We start from the raw sequence: 18,339 nt of genomic DNA, 5'->3' as shown, positions 1-18,339 counted from the left end.
CTTCTCTTAATCGCTGGAAGAAAAAGCTCTGCACGATATCGCCCGGGGGCGATATTGTGAAATAGGGTCTGGTCGAGTGCTATGGAGGAGTGGTTGTGCACTCGATTTGTCATTTCATTATCTCTGCTAATGAGGGAAACGTCATTAACTCGCAGGGCTCCTGCTGTGTGGTCTGCCCCGGCCAGGTGTGACCTGTACAGTCACAGAGGTGCTGGGCACGGGCTCCCAGTGCTCATCCTGCAGTTCTTTGGTCGACAAAAGAAAAAGTAACCCTTTGGCATTATTAATACTTTGGCTTTTTAATGTATGAGTATTAACCTTTATGATTTGCTAACTGCTCTACAATATATTTGCAGCTCTGTGCGAGAACAAGCTCTCCTCTCCCCAGCAGTTTTAACAGTCTTGAAAGAAAATAGTAAATTTCAACTCCAGTCCCGAAAACCGTTTCAGGTCCCCAGTATTTCATAGAATCAGAGAATAACCAGGTTGGAAGAGACCCACCGGATCATCGAGTCCAACCATTTCCTTCTAATGTCTCTGCACTTCTCGTTTTCTGACTTTTCTCTTATGTCTCAGACATTGAGAGAGCGCGACTGAGCCCCTGGGGTGGGTTTTTGTGCAAGAAGGCACACAGCAGCCCCAGAAAACATAGTCTGTATTTGTGTGTGTTGCATTCTTCCCGTTTCTGGTGATCTGAACTTAATAAAGCCTTATAAAACTTCAGTGTAATATTACCTGGATTTCTAGGCTGTCTGTTCAGTAAGCTGGAATGTACTAAGACTTTTCCTTGGTTTTGACCCAACTACTTAATGAGAAGGTGCCACATATTTTTATCTGCAAAAGCTGTACACTTTGCAGTGTTCAGGCTTTGTGGATAAGTAGGTGCAGCAGAGATCTGTCCTGACTGTACAGCTGGTAGATGAGAAGTTGGCACGTACACACCAGTTCCTTTTCTAGCTCACAGCCGCTGGCAAGGAGGTTCTGCTGTGCTCTGCTTTCCACCGTGGTTGCGCCCAGATTTCGGGTGTGACTGAAGACATGTAAGACTCGTGCATTACTGACAGGGCCCTCCACAGCGTCTTTTGAAGCAGACAGAGGACTCTGGGGCCAAGTGATGGTGAGAGTGCTGTCCTGTTTCCGTGTATTTTCAGTGCTCGGGAGAGCTGTCATAACTGCTCGTGACTGCCTCATTGCCTCCTTTCCTTTCCTTCCTGTTCAGCCTCTTGTTTCGTGAGGTTTTTTTAATCATTACTGCTCTTACTCTTTGCTCCAGATCAACAGAAACCTGCACTGTTGAGGGTAGAAATATTAACCATACCCGTGTCTGAGGCTGAATCTTGAGAGCTGAGATGTGCAATCAGCACCTCGCCTGTTGGCAGATCGGGCCCTTGTGGGTATGGAAGGAGTACTGGTGTGTTTCAAGAGGCTGCCTCTACCAGCAACAGCGTGTATGTAGGGCTAGGAGGAAGGTTAGTCGCACAGGGCTGTATTTGGGGTCTGCCTGTCTGAGGATGTAACAATAGAATTGAGATTTTACTGTCCTTGAGGTTTTGTTTCTGCTATGGTAATTGTTCTTGGCCACATAATTTCAGATTGTTACTTACATGTGGTTTGTTCTACAGGCACGTTTCCTTTCTCTCTTGTTAGTGCAGTCTCACAGTTACCTTCAACAGAGGCCAAAGAAGAAACAAGCTGAGTCCACCTGCCTTGTCGTTTGGTTTGCATGTATGCCCTGGAGTTCGTATCAAGCGAGGAACAAGGCAGATGTCATCTTTGCTAGCAGTGAGAGGAGAACACCTCAAATTGTGGGGAGATGGACAGGCTGTAGGATGAAGAGGGGCTGGAAATGAGCCAGATTACCTTTAGATAGAGGAGGGTTAGATATGTGTAAGAGATTTTCTTACTTTAACTCTTTAGTAATACAAGAAGTCAGGTTCCTAGAATTGCAAAACTGCAGCTGAAAGAACTTCTCTGGCAATTATTCCTCTCTTGGAGGATTGCTGCTTTCCAATTACCACCAACTAATGAGGTGCTCTCCGGTTTGTGAAATGACAGCGGCTCTGTCGCTGATGAGGAAATCGGGCTGCACAGGCTCCTGCTCCTTCCTGTCGTAAAGCTTTTCTGCTCAGCTCAGCCAGCCTGTGTTTCTACAGTAGCGCTGTTCTACTGCCTGCTTTTCTCTTAGGGGAATCCACATTTATGCTCTTTTCAGATACTCCAACTAGATGTACGTATTCCAGTTCAGTTAGGGTTTCTCATTTCGAATAATTGTATTGGTGCTCTCTGAAATGAAAATCCGATGTTGTCTGTGATTTCTGTGGAGGTGCCGAGTGCAGCGCGTAGCTGCGGCGTAGTGCCTGGCTTCCTTGTCTGGCCCTGCGCCACCTTCAGATGTGCCATCCAAAATTCCATTTTCCCCGTAGCTGTGATATTGTTTGCCTTGGGCACTCGTGTCTAATTTGGTTTCTGCCATCTCCCCAGGCTCTCAAAGTCTTACACCTCCCCAGGTTTCTCTCCGACTTTGTGTTTCCAACCCCTTTTTTCCCTAATAGAGCGAACAATATTTTCTCCCCATGTGCTTTAGTTTCTGATTCTCGAAGCTGTCATGGCTCTTGTTGTTACTTGATTTGCTAATTCTTGCTGATGAACATGAAACCTGGGTTCTTAACTGGCAACAACACCAGGTACCAACAGGAAAAAAGAAAAACCCTTTCCTTGTACTGAGTCCTGTACAAACACTGAATAAGAGAAATTCTTGCCCTGAAGTCTTGAACTAATTTTTTTCTGTTAACAGCTCATTAAGAAAAGTTTTCCTGCACTTCTGTCTTTTGAGCTGTGGTACCTAGTCCCGGCAACACTCCCTAGGCAGCTCACAACCCCCTTTATTGATCTCTTTTTATTACAGTTCATCTCAGATTTTATTCCTGTCATAACATTTATTGATAATTTACCCAAGTGTGTTACTTTCCGTGCACTTTTACTAATATTGTAAACCTGTAATGATTGTGTTTTTCATGACAGACTCTTTTATCATCCCAAATCTCTCCCTGTGGATAGGTTTACTCCTGCAGCCTCAGCTTAGTTTCTTGCTGTATATTCCCAGCACTACATTGAGGACATAAAGACCAGAGCAGACAACAGGCTAGGATAAGTGTGTAGTTCTCTTCAGTGCTAGCACTGTGGTTGCTCCATTTTGGATACTTTCCCCACCGTTTTGGTTCCTGTTGGAATTTCACACCGTTGAGCAGTCTCTCTGACTTTTCTGTTGGGGTGTGCAGGTACATGTAGATCTTTACTTCAATAGCTGAATCGCGACCTGTAATCAGCCGTGATGTAAGAAGTGGAAGTGAGTTTCAAACACAGGAGCAAGAGAAATGTGAGGAGAGGAGAGCAGAGCAGATGCTTCGTTGCTCATCCAGCTGTGTGGAGTGTTGATGCTGAGGTAGCAGGCACCTACCCATGGACAGACACGTACTCACAGATCAATGTGCAACCACCCTGGAGCCATATAAGGCAATGTTAGTGTAACCCGTCCTCCGGCATCAGAAAATCTGGAAGCGAGTTGTGATAGCTTTATTTACCCTAGCAGGCAGCAACGGTCGCTGCTTTTTTCTTCTTGGTCTGTGTAGCACAGTCAGAAACTTCAGATACACTTTCCTTAGTGTTAGTGCGATCCTGTTGCGAATGTCTGTTTTTAAATGGATATTTAATATTTATATTTTTTGTCTACAGTATTTTTTTTGTGGAATCATGGAATGGTTTGGGTTGGAAGGACCTCAAAGCCCATCCAGTCCCACCCCTTCCATGGGCAGGGACACCTCCCACTGGATCAGGGGCTCCAAGCCCCATCCAGCCTGGCCTTGAACCCCTCCAGGGATGGGGCAGCCACCCCTGCTCTGGGCAACCTGGGCCAGGGCCTCCCCACCCTCACAGCAAAACATTTCTCCCTAAGATCTCATCTAAATCTCCCCTGTTTTGCCTCAGGCTACCAACTGTGGACCTCCACATGAGTTGCTGTCTACACTAACATTAGTATAAAAGCTGATCCCAATTGTGCACCTCTGTACATTCACACTTTTTGCAGTTGCTGCGTTTAATTTAATTTCCAAAGACATTAAAGAGATTTCAGTGATGGAAGTGCTTAAGTGGTTTTAATCATGCTTTGATACGCACAAATCATCGAAGCAAGTAGGATGAGGAGATGAGAGTCCACCATTCAGAGAGCTGCCTTGCGGAGAAGGACTTGGGGGTGCTGGTTGATGAGAAGCTCAACATGAGGCAGCGTACAGCCTAGGATACAGTTGGCCTTCTGGGCTGTGAGCGTTAGCAGAAGTGTTGCCTTGTTTAACAATAATAAAAATAATTTGCTTGGTCAGAGTCCAGGTTTGAAAAAGTGGGCTATGGGGAGGAAAGTTTCGGAAAAACTGAACATGGAGAAGAGGGTTAAAGGACTTGATGGAGGGACACTTTGTAAAGTGGATGTGGCAAGTTGTGCTCTGTTCTGGCATAAATAAGAACAGTAAGGTAATGGCAGTTGCCGTGGTTGAAAAACACTTGATTTTAGAAGGATGCCTTCATATTATTTTATTCTTGTAACTTCAGGGACCTTGAAGTGTAAAGATTGACCAAGATGAGATAAAGTAAACTGATATTCTTCCTATCTCGCCGTGTCATTTTGTCAGTGCGCTGAGTGGTCCTGTATGGAAAGAGCTCACTGGTAATTTGGGTTCTATGTTCTGCGTAGGGTTTACTGTATCAGGGTCAGGAGCCAGTGAGGGTGTTTTCTCTTTGAGATTGAGCACTAAACCTTCCAGTTAGCGTGCAGTTTGTATGACAGCAACTCGTGCTGGTCCGTGGCTCCTGCGATCCGTGCTGGCTGCAGGCAGAGAGCGGCACGGCCACGGCACCTGCTGGATGTGAAGTTTTGGAACCACTGTGTTTTATTTTGTCCTGAGGATGCTGATAGGGTAAATTAGCATCATCTTAAAATGTTGATCCGATGCAGTGAGAACTATGGTGCAGAGAGCCTTTAAAAGGCAGAGGGTGGAAAGGTTTTTCCTGGAGCAATGATTGCTTCTGCCAAAATATCTGAGCCAATTATATTTAATGAGGAAAAAATACAAGTAAGAAGTTTGTACTGTGACAATGTTCTTAGCTGATAATGACAAGAAATATGTTTTACTAGGAGAGAGTTGTAACATGTATTCACCTTGAACGTGTTAATCACTAAAAACATCCTAAAAAAAAGATTAGTTTTTTCTCCAGTGTTGCCCTTTTTAAGGAAAAAGTTGCACTCTTATGGCCATAGGAAGCAAGATCTGTGTTGAACTGACATGTAATGATGTTTGCACAGTGTCCTCTTTATGTACGTTGCTGGCCCAAACAGATTGTGTTGAGTATTTTGGTTTTGGGTGTTTTTGGTAACTCCAGTTGCCATTTGCTCTGGGATGCAGGGAAGCAGTGGGGTGTGTGGGCAGGAGGAGGGGGCAGCGGGGCTGCTGAGGGCCTGGCTGCGCTGTCTGGCTCTCCTTCTTGCTCTTCGCAGCACATGCCAGCGTGGACTTGCTCCAAGGAATGTTAAAATATGTTTAGTCGTGATGTATCGACAGACTGGAAAGCTAAAGATGGTCAGAAATGGGTGTGGTTTAATCTCAATTTAAGAGCAGTAAAAAGTGTGGATCTCATTGGCTGCTGTAATGGGGTGATTTTCTTGCTAACAGGAGTGTACTTTGTATTTAGCCAACTCATTTTAATCCATTATAGAGCTTAATAATTTTTTTAAAAAAAATATTATGTGTAAGTAAATAGTGAATCATCCCTTAAAAAATGTTTCTTAGCTTGTGCTTGGTAGAATTCAGTTGATTCCCTGACAGTGAGGAGCTACCAGCCATGTCAGGTGCCCGGGAAAGGCAGCAGAGCTCTTTGGCTGCAGCTGGTTTGTCCACCGTGTCCTTGGGAGCTTTAGCAATGAGAAGCATTTCTTACCATGTAATTTCTGTAGCAGTTGAAAGTGGTTTTATGTGTTAACAGGAGCGTTATCAGGTTGAAGCTTTGTAACAAACGGAGGCACCAATGCTCTCTGAGCTGTGCTTGCCTCTTGCATGGGGTGTTTTGAAATTCAACTGAATTTTGCAAGGTCGCTTGTGGCTTTTTTTAACTTCATATGACAAAAAACTTCTTTCTCTGGTGGCAAGATTCATTGAGTCACTGACCTTAAATTATATATGTTGTTGTGATTCTGTGTTTCACAGTTGCGTGCCTGTCAAGTCTTCTAGCTTAGAGCCAAAAATACATTAGGGACTGCGGTTCCAAACCAGCTGGCACGATGCCTTTCCTAGTTTATCAAATACAGAAGATAAGTTTTTTGCTTTGGGTAAACTGTTTACATATCTTCTGGGAAAGATACTCCGTAATTGTTACTGTTGATCGTTATTGCGCCTCTGGTGTAACGGCGTGGGCCTTGGATGGCAGCGGGCTGCGGGCAAACAACGCTGGTGCGCTGTGCGGACAACCACGAGGGCACCGGTTGACTCCTGGCTGCCCTGCCTGGGACACAGGATCCCTGGAAGCAGGCAGCAGTGCGAGGCGTGTTCTCTCCAGGGCGCCTTTGGTGGCTCGATGTCTTTTTGGTGCTTGATCTGATAGGTCTGCTAGTGGTATGACTTTTGGTTAGGTGAGAAGAAGCAGTAACAGCTTCAGAAACGGAGCACCGGCTTAACGCCATTAGGGGGGAAAAGGTGCTTTCCTGTGTTTCAGAACAGAGCTAAATCACAGAACGGTGAAATAAAACACAAAATGGTGAAACTCCTTAGCACTGGCAGGGCTGCTGACATGCCTCCAGCATCCCTGTGCTTTTGTTTCATCCGTCATAGCCACGCTGCTTGTCAGCTGCTGCAGACAGAGTCCACCTGTGGCACTGCGGTGCAGTCATCACAGCAGTAATTCATAGAATCATAGGGTAGTTTGGGTTGGAAGGGACCTTAAAGATCATCCAGTTCCAACCCTGCTGCCATGGGCAGGGGCACCTCCCACTGGATCAGGCTGCCTAAGGCCCATCCAACCTGGCCTTGAACACCTCCTGGGATGGGGCGTTTTTTGTTTGTTAGGTGGATTTTTCTGCTGTTATGTTTTAAACAGATCGCTTGTTCCTGCTCTCTAATGTTGATATGACTGTTCTGGGGGGGGCATGGAGCATTCAAACATACCCATGTTGACAAATAACCCTGTCCTCAGACCACATATTTTGGACCTGCATGGATTTCCCTAATTGAGCTTGGCCAACCCCAATAAATAACTCTCTCAGCACAGCCAGGAGGGTGGTGCAGGTCAGGAGCGTGACATGGGGTGGGAGCTGCCCTGGGCATCTGCCCTGACCTGGGGGCTTGGAACTACCCCACCGTGCCGTCATGAATTGTAGAAATTGCCTTTTGTTTGTGTACCACAGAGAGCTGGACAGGGGATGTATTAATATCCCCCAATATTTTATTACCAGTGCATGTGTCCGATGTGTCCAATAAAAGCTGTGTTTAGAAAATAAGCTGTGCTTGAAAGAGCCAGGGGAAGAGGCAGAGATGCTATCGGTATTTACACAGCATTGTCATGTGGAAGAGACCTTACTGCTGCGAGCAGTTACAGAAGACCAAAACGGTTTACACAGTGGCAGATTTATTATCTCTAACCCTGGTGTTCATTTTAGTTGTTGTGCAGCAGAGCTCTCGAACCCTGGTTACGATAGGAAGTCCAAGATCAGTGTCTTCTGAGACGGGGCAGAGACATGATCTTTCAGTAGGGCTGGAGGAAATGGCAGTTAAACCCGGGTGAAGTATGCAATGAGCTGCTTCTGTCCTTGCTTTTTGGGGCTTCTGTTAAAATGGGAGAAGGATGTGAGCTCTGAAATGAATGTGGTTCTTCTCTTTTGCCTTTTCAGTCTTAGTTTGGGTGGCGCCTTGTTAAACCGTCACGTGCTGTTTCACATCTTGTGCAGAGCACGATTGTCAGAGAATGTCTGTGAGGTGAATCCTTTCTTAATCCTTATGGCAGGAGTTCGTAGCACTCCGATGTCATGTCTTTTATGAAAGTACATTAGTGTGAGGAAGTCAGATCTATAATTGCCAGATTAATGGTGGATGTCTGAATAACTATTGCTTAATAAAATTTAAACACCAATTGTCTTGGCTTCTAAGTTTAAACAGAAGAACATGTAGGCACAGGAATTTGGTTATTAAGTTTCTGCCCAATTAAACTGCTGAATATTGTTGGGGAGCAGTGTTCGGATGTGCTGGGGTTTGCCTGTGTGGGCATGAAAAGAGTGCATGTAAAATGTGGTGTTCGTGCTCCATCGTTTCACTGGGCAAATTATAGAGTCTGCCAGTGCTGGAGAATTGAAGGGGTGAGGAGAAGGGTGTCTGAGTACGAGGTTGAACTGGAGTCTGCTGAGTCGAGAGTTGCGTGAGAAACAAACTTGTGTTCCCAGTGGACGGCGAAGCTCTGAGTTCAGTCTGTGCCGCAGGGCTTTTGGTTCTGTTATCTTCAGAACTGTAGGAGGTCAGGACTTGAGCTTCAGATGATGTTAAAGAGAATATCACTGCCTTGCTTAAGAAAGCCTTGGATCCCTGAAGGTATTTTTGGCATTGCAAGATGAAGCAAATAGAAATGCAGAAACTTGGGAAGGCAATTCTGCTGCACTGAATAGCAGAAAGGAGCTTTTCCTTCCCTCTTCTGGCAACAGCTCTACTATCGACAGCCAGAGTGTATTGAGGCTCCTCTGCCTTATCTGACTCAGAGTCCTGACTTGGCATTGTGGTAGGTGCAGAAGATGACAATTTCGGTGGGTTATGGCTTTGTTGTATCACGGCGTTCCATCTCGGAGATAGTCTGTTCCTTCGAGAGCTGCTGACGCTGGGTCCTGCCTCTGTGGGTCTGTGCTCTCTGCCCTGCAGTTGCTTTGTGGTAGAGGGGCAGCAGATGGAGGAGAACCTTCCTCTGCTGCTTGCGTCCACTGAGAGAGGAGCAGAGAGCAGGGAATTGTGCTGACGCTTCCTGGGCTTCCCTGTTTCTCCATCGTTCTTGAAGAGAGAGGGCAAAAAAGGAAATGAATCTGGTGTCCTGTGAGCAACTCTGCTCTTTATGAAGAAAAAAGAGCCGAGAACTGTGTTTCTGTGTAAGGTTCATCATAGGAGGGGTAAGCAGTCATTTTCATGACCTCTCAATACTTCTTGCACAAAAATACAACATTCCAAAGAATGGGTGGGTTTGGATCTTTTAAGATCCCTGGAGTAAATTGCATCAAAGCCTTCTTGCAAATTCCTCCTGGATGTAAATAATTTTAAGCTGTGTTAGTAGTGTGTTTTAGAAACGGACTTAAATCTTGGTTTTAAATGAGCTGCACTAGAACTGCTGAAGTTAGCAGCTTCCTCTTTAATTTGGCTTCTAAAATCCAGTTACGGGATGTTCACTTTACCTCAGTCCTTGCCTCTGTGGTGCTAAAGGACCCCGAGTCCTTTCTCGGTTGTTACTGTGAGTGACAAACGATCACTCTGATTCTCCCACTCATCCTTGCGGTGGGGTGGCTCCTCCCATGCAAGATGTTGGCTGGCTGATGCTCGGGTGACCTGACACAGCTTTGGGGGATGAAAGGGGATCTGGCAGATAAAACTAAAGAGCAGGATGTTATTACTTGCATCGTCACTTGACTGAAACACTGGAATTAACAACGTGCTCTTCAAAAAGTGCTGTGAAATTTATCTCTGCTCTTGGTGGTGAGGGATTTGTGTGCATTTGCCTGAGAAGCAGCAGCAAGCCCAAGCGTGTAGGGCTCTCTTGGGGATTTCTGCGGTGTGCCGGAGCCAAGTGGGAAGGAGAAGTGCCTACAGCAGGCTGCTAGCTCTGCCCTCCCTGGTAGCGCTCGTCAAACGTTAACCTGGCCTCGGCCAACTTCAGGTTTTTATTTATTACTTGGAGCTCTCCCACCCTCGCAGTGCATGCAGAGGCATTCACGTCCTGCTCTCATGATGTTTTATCATCTCCTGTTGAGTGTACAGAAGGAGTCCATGATGGGAAGTGGGGAATACAAACATTTATATTATAGACACAGAAACATTTCTGTTTGTATTGATGGTGACTGACTGGTTTTATTTGTGTTGTACTGCCAGTGCAGTTGTATGTGTGTGGTGTTACCGATAACTCGGACCTTGTGATGAGCCTGTGGAAGGGGGATCGCTCTCTAGAGATGGAGTTGTGTAGGAGCTCCTTCCCATCACAACAGCTCAAGCTTTCTTATGTCTGCATATGTGGTCCGACTGTTGAGCGTGCCCAACGGCAGGTGATTGATACTGAGTTATGATTTCCCAATGCTGCTGGCGTAACCAGCCTCGGCCTGGGTTGGCAGACACCGTTTGCGGCTAAAAACCCACCCCGGGCACAGGATCCCCCACGGCATCAACCAGAGCTGGTGTGGCAAAAGGTGCGAGGGAGGGAAATGAAACAGAATACTTTGTTCTTTTGAGAAGTGTTTTTTTCCTGACACATATGAATAGTATTTGAATTCTATGTAAACTCTTGTTTTCAGTTTTGTTCCTTATTTCAGTGTTACAAAACTCCACGAAAATAACTTCAGTTGTGGTGCTGCTTTATTTCCAACGCCGGGCTTATCCTTTACACTCACCCTGGAGAAGCCTATTGTTTGTAATTTTTTGGGCAAAACTGTATCAGTTCAGTAGGAAATGTTTTATTTTTAAATTTTTTTTTAGCATTTAGTTTTTCTTTACTGTAACACGAAGCTTGGAGTCAAGACTGCACAGTGGCTTTTCTGTGACCACTATTTAATAGTTCTTGGTGACACCAGAGTGCGTCCTGGTTTGCGTGTAGGTGGCTTCTGTTAACTTTATTGTTGTGTGGCAGCTGTTTTTAATTTCTCCCTTTTTTAACAGCTCTTACACAAGTGCATTTGTATTAAAAGCTGACAGTAGCATTTGAGGATTGTACCTGCTTTTACTGGCAGGATTAGTAGCGATGCTGTGCTTGACCTGTGAGCTGGGAGAAGTAGGACAGACCACCCCTTGGATGCTCCTTGCTGTGCAGGGTACAAGCAAAATACCCGAATTCAGTCCTTGGGATGGAGCTGAATGCAGCACTAAGGCAGTTCCTAGTATTTTTAAATGCTTTCTGAAAACATATCATTCCTTATTACAAACAGCATTTCCAGGTTGTTTTTTTGTCCTCCTTTTTAAAAACGATAATTTGTGCGCGCTGGGTGTGTCCCGCACGGAGCCCTCAATATTGTGGGCGCTCTCTGAAGACTCTTTATCATTCATGGCCAAATGTTGTCAAACAAAATTTGTGTTTCATCGCAGCCCATTAGCCAGCACTGGATAAATGAACTGTTTGATTTCTCTTGCTTATGAAACAGATTCGGATAGAAAAAAGCCCCCGAGTTATATGAGGATGCCTTGGAGGAAGTCAAGGTGTTGTAAACATGCTTTGAAGATCCAGGGATGCCTGGTTGAAAAGCGGTGGGTTTGGATCACTTTCTGATGGCTGCACAAGGAGAGCTCTTCGGGCTGCCCTTCCCCTTTGATGGGTTTGCCCTGCGGTGCCTGGGACAGGGAGCGATGCTGCTGCTAGGGAGCCTGCACAAGGACAGGCTCTTGAGTGCCTGATGTGGTTCCAGAGGGGTGAGAACAGGCTGCGAGTTCTGCATCTGCATCCAGAGACTGGCCAAAGTCCTCTTCCCTTTCACAGCGTTGCCAGTAAAACATCAGCTATGTGGATATGTTGGGTTTGTTTTTAAACTGCAGGTGCAGTCCCAATGTCCCATAGCTGGGATCTGTCCCCCACCCAGCGCTGTAGGGTGGGAGGTGGGACGTTTGATTCCATTTGATAGGAATGGTTGGACTCGATGATCCGGTGGGTCTCTTCCAACCTGGTTATTCTATGATTCTATGATTCTGTGACATGGGAGACAGCTGCGGTAGGAGTGGCTCCATACCGTGACTTGTAAAGTCTAAGATGATGGTGGTTGGAGCGAATGTTCTACCTTGTTCACAATGCAGCAGAATACAACAACCCATCACCTTAAAAGCATCAAAGATTTAAACTTACGCTGGGGGTTTGGTTTGGTGCTGGCATGCTCTTACATTTTGCTCTTTTTTGGAGTGGTGGGCAAAACAGAGCTAAATGAGTAAGGAATTACAGAAAGGGACTAAAATCTTGCAAAGGTGTAAAGGCAAATATTTTTTAACTTGAGTGTTGGTTGAAGCCACCTTGTTCCGGCGGGCACAGCGCTGGTGCTGCAGGGCTTTTGAAGTAATGCTGGACCAAGTTTATTATTTTTTTAATAGTCAAGCAGCTGCCTGACAACATGAAATAATGATTTTCTAAGCTGGCAACATTTTAATTTTGAACTGCAAATTATGTGGAGGAACATCTGTTTCTTTCCTGGAAGCCCCTACCATACCATTTGCCACTCAGTAAGGCACAGTTATAAATCTCTTGATATGAAGAACAGCACATGTTAAAAGAATTTGTACCTCCTTATTTATCATTGTAGCTTGTTCGCTCTTCTAAGTCCTCATGCTCATCGAGCTCAAAGGGAGTCTTGTACAACTTTTGTGTGTGTGTTGCAGCAATTAGTTCTATTTTTGTTAAGCAGCAAGACCAAACTGCAAAGGAAAACATGTCAGAGGGGAGTTGGACTGGTTTTTAACGTGCATTTTTGCAGTAGTGCTCTGTATGGTTAAGGGAGAAGGTGCAGTATTGCCAGAGCTTCACTGAAATTACTGCGTAGGGTAGAAGTGTCTTTTGGGAGGAAGCGAGACCTGGAAACACATCAAAGCTCGAGGTTAGAATATGTGGGAGAATGGGTGCCAATAAAGGCATGTCAGCAGCAAAAATAAAACCAGACTGACAGCACAAGTCAGACACGGAACGGGTCGGGGGATAAGAGAGTAAAAATGTGGAACATTTGGGGGATGTAGATGGGGGAAAAAAAGTGTTTTAGACATGAATGGGAGATGTACAGCGTGGGTTGAAACAGAGACGTGATTCAGCCAGGTGAGATGATTTGAAATAGTTGCTTGCCTGAGGACTTTGTGGCTTTTTGTAATTTTTTATTACTGCATAAACTTTCCCTGCTCAGAGCCAGCTGTAGGTTGTGGCTTATGGCTCTGTATGCGTGAGGTGTCTTAAACCAGACAGACGTCTTTTCAGTTCGAGGAGCTAGAGTCAGCTGGGGCTCCTAACTGCAACCATTCCTTTGCAGCACAGGTACGGGGGCTGGCGTGTGTGCGTGTGTCCCTCCTTGCCTTCTGTGATCAGAGATTGATGTTTTTGTTCATAGCAACATGAACCGTGAAGACCGGAATGTGCTGCGTATGAAAGAAAGGGAAAGGCGAAATCAAGAAATTCCACAGGGTGACGAAGCCTTTCCACCAAACTCTCCTCTCTTTGCGGAACCGTACAAAGTTGTGAGTTCTTGCGCTTCTTACAAATGCCGTTTTTATAGGTGGATGCAAATTCATATTTTATCTGTTTTTATGTACGTTCTTTTTAGATGCACATCTCTTATGTCAGCCAAGTATTTAAGCAGGGCTTGAGAATAAGGATGGACAGTTAGGAACCAGCCCTGCTGGCCATTTCTAGTGCTGGCACAGGAAGGGCTGCTGGCAGGAGTGAGGGGATAAAACCATCAAACTTCTTGGCTTTCTTCTGCTTTTGCTACAGTGACTCAAAACAATTAAACTGTCCATTGTGTCACGCCAAATTGCCTTTTTTTGGGTGCTTTGGGCTGTTGCTAAACTTTTTAACCTTCAATCAATGTAATCCAGACCTGGGTAAGTTCAGAAGAGAACATTTAAATAGGAAGCTAGTTTTAAATGCTGAAATGCCTGATATGACCGAATTATCAGCTTTAACTAGCATGCCAGTTGTTTGTATCTGATTTTTTTAGTTTGTTTTGAAGGAGTTGCCTGTGTTTGTGATCTCACATGGCTTTAAGCATGTGCTAGTTTTCCTTCTGGGTTTGATTTGCTGGACAGAACTGGGGAAAACAACCTAGTTCTGGGAGAGCTATCTTAAATGTTGTTCATTATGTAGCTCAAAACTCACTTTGAAAGCAAACCTGTTCCCTTATCACAATTTCAGGTGGCTTCCCTGAAATAAAACATGGCATCTGAAAACTGTCCTCCTGCAGGAGGAAAGTTGAGATGGTTTGACTTTTTCATTCCTGTCCCCTTAGTATTTACTCTGCTTGATAACCAAATCCCACCTGCGTGATGTTAACCAAAGCTGGTTGGGATGCGTGGGTGGTGATACCTGGCTGAAACTACTTACATAAGAATGAATATTTTCTTATATATAACCTTATTGGCAACCAGAATTATGCTGGTATAAATACCAGTTAAAGGTTACATACAGCGGTGAGGTTAAGCTGATTTTGTTTTACTGCTAATTAAAACTTTTTAGGACTAATATATTTTCTATGAGTGAAGTGGTCTTTAAGGGGACAGCAGGCATCTACAATTTTGACTCGCATCCAGCTCACCAGTGCATTATTTGAAGCACTGATCAGTGCTGTTTCAACTGTTCCTGCTGCTGAAGTATATCTTTTTCTGATGCTTTAGAGGGGTAAATTACTACTTTAAGAATTAAAGTTGGGAATTGGAAACACTGGCAAAATAGACATGAAGGCTAGCCACAGTCTTAGCCTTGGAACTGAGATTGGCTGCAGTACTTGTTGAGTAACTGGAGGTGAAGTTGTGATTTTTAAAAGCGTCGTTTCTTATAATTCCTTTCACAGACCAGCAAAGAAGACAAGTTGTCCAGTCGTATTCAAAGCATGCTTGGTAATTATGATGAAATGACGGATCTTATAGGAGAAAGATCGCTACAGAAGCTTGTTGGGATTCCTGAACCAACCGTACCATCAACACCAGATGAAAAAGCGAACCAAAGTTTCTTTGGTGATCAGAGACATAATCCGGGCTCACATCAGAGCAGCAAATGGACTCCTGTAGGACCAGCCCCTAGCACTTCCTCGCAATCTCAGAAACGGTCCTCGGGATTACAGAGCGGACACAGCGGTCCGCGTGGCGGTGGCAATAACACTAGTAGTAGTGGCCAGAGGCATGACCGCGACTCATACAGTAGCAGCAGCAGCCGCAAAAAAAGCCAGCATGGTTCCGAACACTCCAAACCCCGTTCTTCCAGCCCTGGAAAACCATCTGCTGTTTCCTCTTTGAGCTCCAGCCATTCGAGATCTCATGGAAATGATCACCACAGCAAAGAACACCAACGTTCAAAATCTCCCCGGGATCCCGATGCCAACTGGGACTCTCCCTCCCGTGTACCCTCCTTTTCAAGTGGACAACACTCTAATCAGTCTTTTCCACCTTCGCTAATGTCCAAGTCCAGTTCAATGTTACAGAAACCCACTGCGTACGTCAGGCCAATGGATGGACAGGAGTCCATGGAACCAAAGTTACCCTCGGAACACTACAGTAGTCAGACTCACAGCAGCAGCGTGAACGAGCTGAAGCCCAGCAGCAAAGCACATCTAACCAAGCTGAAAATACCTTCTCAACCACTAGATGTAAGTTGCTGTCTGATTCCTGGCTTCTTAAATGTAAGTCCCGTTGGGCTGGGATTTTGCAGCTTCTTTAAAATCCCAATCTACGTAACCAAAGTTTGTTTTTTAGTAAACACCAGATGTTTTTTTGTTACGCAAAGCACCTTAAACTTATGCAGTGAAGACTTGCATTTTACCTGGGGAGTGTGCAAAAGTAATTTATTTTTTCCTTCTGCTTCTTCCCCGTGGATACTGAAAAGAGCAGTGTGAGGCATTCAAAAGGGCTAACTGAACCCAGTTAGTACTAATTCTCGTAGAGGATTTCTGTGGTCAGAAGTTAATGAATAGTAGGATCTTCACAAATATTTTGACAAGCTGCATACATCTGTAGTCATTTCTGGGAGCCGTGTTGGCTTAGGCTGGTGATGCTATCTGCATAGATCAGATTCTCTTTTGAAGTATGTAGCAATTACTAGATGTGATTACTATACCTTCACCTAGGGAAAATAAGCCAATCCTGAAACAAGCCAGATTGCACAGGGTTCAGATCCTGTGTCAGGTGTGCTGGGTACAAAATACCATTGGATTAACAGCTCTCAGCAGTTTGGTAAATCTTGAATAGTTAGGGCACAGACTTTGCAGCTCACTTACAAGGAGAGTGCCTTGGAATAAAATGTCATTGCATCTCTTATTTAACTGCTTGGGTTAAATAGGTAGCTGGAGAGGTGGTAGCTGGAGAAGACTGGTTGTTCTTGAGTTTTCAGCAAACAGTAAAATAAGGTACTTGGGTAAGGAAATCTGAAAATAAGTTATTGTCTAATTTGTGAAGACTTGTCATGCTAACGCTGATATGGAGAACCTTCTTGCTGATTGTAGCCATCAGGGGTGCAGAAGAGTCACAGCTTCATGACTATTGCTGTTTCTGGATTCATGCTATAAGGTGTTTTACTTCAGAATGCTGTTTGTTGTTACTATGCGTTCATGGTCAGGCATTGGAATTCAGATATTATCCTGTGGCTCCTTCCAGGGAATGATTGAGAGCTCGGATTCTCTTTCCTCCCTCCCTCCCTCCCTCCCTCCCTCCCTCCCTCTCTCTCTCTCTCTCTCTCTCTCTCTCTCTCTCTCTCTCTCTAAGATTTTAATATCGATGACTACCTATCATCGCTTTAACTGTCAAGTGAAAAGTAAGCAATTATTGTGGCAGTTTTACAGATCCCATGTATTTGCCTTTTTGTTAACTGAGTGGGACTCATGCCATAAAGATATGGATCTGCCTGATATTAAAATTTACATCACTGAAAAGGATTAGCAAGTCTTTTTTTATCTGTGCAGAGTCCCTATGAATTGTGATTAGTATTGAAGTTTATTTTTAACTGTTTCTAGCCCCTGGGATCTTTTAAGGAAAATTTGCTTTAGGAAATGTTAACCTTGGGTTTTGATTTGTAGGCATCAGCATCGGGGGATGTGAGCTGCGTGGATGAAATTCTAAAAGTAAGTTCCTGTAACTTCTGTGTTGAAAATACAAATGTTGCTGAGGAGGTGGGCACCACTCTGGTTATCAGTGACTTTTAAATTGACTTGCCTGCAGTCATTACAGGAGGGCTCTGCACTCACTGAAGCACAGGTGAACTGGGGAGAACTGGGGAGAACTGGAAGTGGAGCTGTGTGTGAGCTGTGCACTGGGGTTGCTGGGGGTGCACATCATCTGCTGGTTCTCCTCGCTGCATTCCTGCTCTCTAGGCCACCTGCTTGTGAACCTAACCAGAACTGCCCGTTTCTGTTACCAGAATGCAGTCCTTACGCTCTTGATATCTCTTTAGATGATAATGATTGTTTTGTTACCCCATGGCACAACTTCCTCTTCTCTCCTACCTAGGTTATTTTCTCAAGTCTTTTTAGCCCTGATGTGATACTCTGGTTTTATGTTGACTGTCACAAAAGAATTGGCAGCTTCCTCTTGAGCATTTCCATGGCTTACTGTTTGCTCTGACCTTCAGGACTCCATGGTCCTTGGAGATGCTCTCAGAGAATACAAGGCATTTTCTTTCCAGCTTCAGGCATTTGATTTTCCTCCAAACTCTATAGGCTTCCCTTTCCTAGGATTCTCCTTTCTGCCCCTGCATCCTTACTTGTGCTCTTCGCAGTCTGAAATCATCAGGCTCTGATTTCTGCTGCAGTTTTTGCTCAGGCCAACTGATTTTATTGATTTGTATCTCTCTGCTTGTTATTGTGTCTCAACTACCTGTTCTCATGAGTAACAATTTGAGGTTTAGGTTTGTGTCTAAAGTCTTTGTGATTTTGGGAACGTTTGGGAAATAAAGATATGAATATAAAGCGCAGTGAAGTATGAACGGTGAACTGAAAAATGGGAGACAGGGTTACCAGTGGAATCAAGACTGTGATTTGAAATCTCTGCTTTCATTTTGTTAATAGCTTTTCTTTTTTGCTCTGGTTGTAGGAGATGACCCATTCCTGGCCTCCTCCGCTCACTGCTATTCACACGCCATGCAAAACTGAACCATCAAAATTTCCTTTTCCAACAAAGGTCAGTGCTGTAGTCAAATACGGAATGCTGTTGGAAGAGGTAACTCTTATTCAAGATCAGGAATTTGGAACTCCCTTAAATTTTATTCTGTAGTTCTGTGTTTGTTTAAGTGCGGTGTCTCTCTGTTGTGCTTTACGACAGTATTTGTCAGCAGTAGCCTTATGGAGAACATCATCAGTTTTCCTCTGGTTTACGTGCCCAGCAGTCTGCAAAGATGTCTGTAATATAGCTT

At 44.7% G+C, this 18,339-nt stretch overlaps 1 protein-coding gene across 1 annotated transcript in view; it reads left to right on the top strand.

Moving 5' to 3' along the window:
* Positions 1–18,339, top strand: part of AFF4 (ALF transcription elongation factor 4) — a 45,890-nt gene that overhangs the window by 1,066 nt on the left and 26,485 nt on the right. Inside the window, exons 2-5 of the mRNA XM_069869365.1 lie at positions 13,337–13,463; positions 14,795–15,586; positions 17,009–17,053; positions 18,021–18,107. Coding sequence (XP_069725466.1) covers positions 13,341–13,463; positions 14,795–15,586; positions 17,009–17,053; positions 18,021–18,107 — 1,047 coding nt within the window. The 5' untranslated portion in view covers positions 13,337–13,340. The remainder of the gene's footprint in view (positions 1–13,336; positions 13,464–14,794; positions 15,587–17,008; positions 17,054–18,020; positions 18,108–18,339) is intronic.

The sequence above is a fragment of the Phaenicophaeus curvirostris genome, chromosome 15, assembly GCF_032191515.1.
Source record: "Phaenicophaeus curvirostris isolate KB17595 chromosome 15, BPBGC_Pcur_1.0, whole genome shotgun sequence".
NCBI classification, from domain to species: Eukaryota; Metazoa; Chordata; class Aves; order Cuculiformes; family Cuculidae; genus Phaenicophaeus; species Phaenicophaeus curvirostris.
The sequence above is the reverse complement of the archived record's forward strand: the minus strand, read 5'-3'. Positions and strand labels throughout refer to the sequence as shown.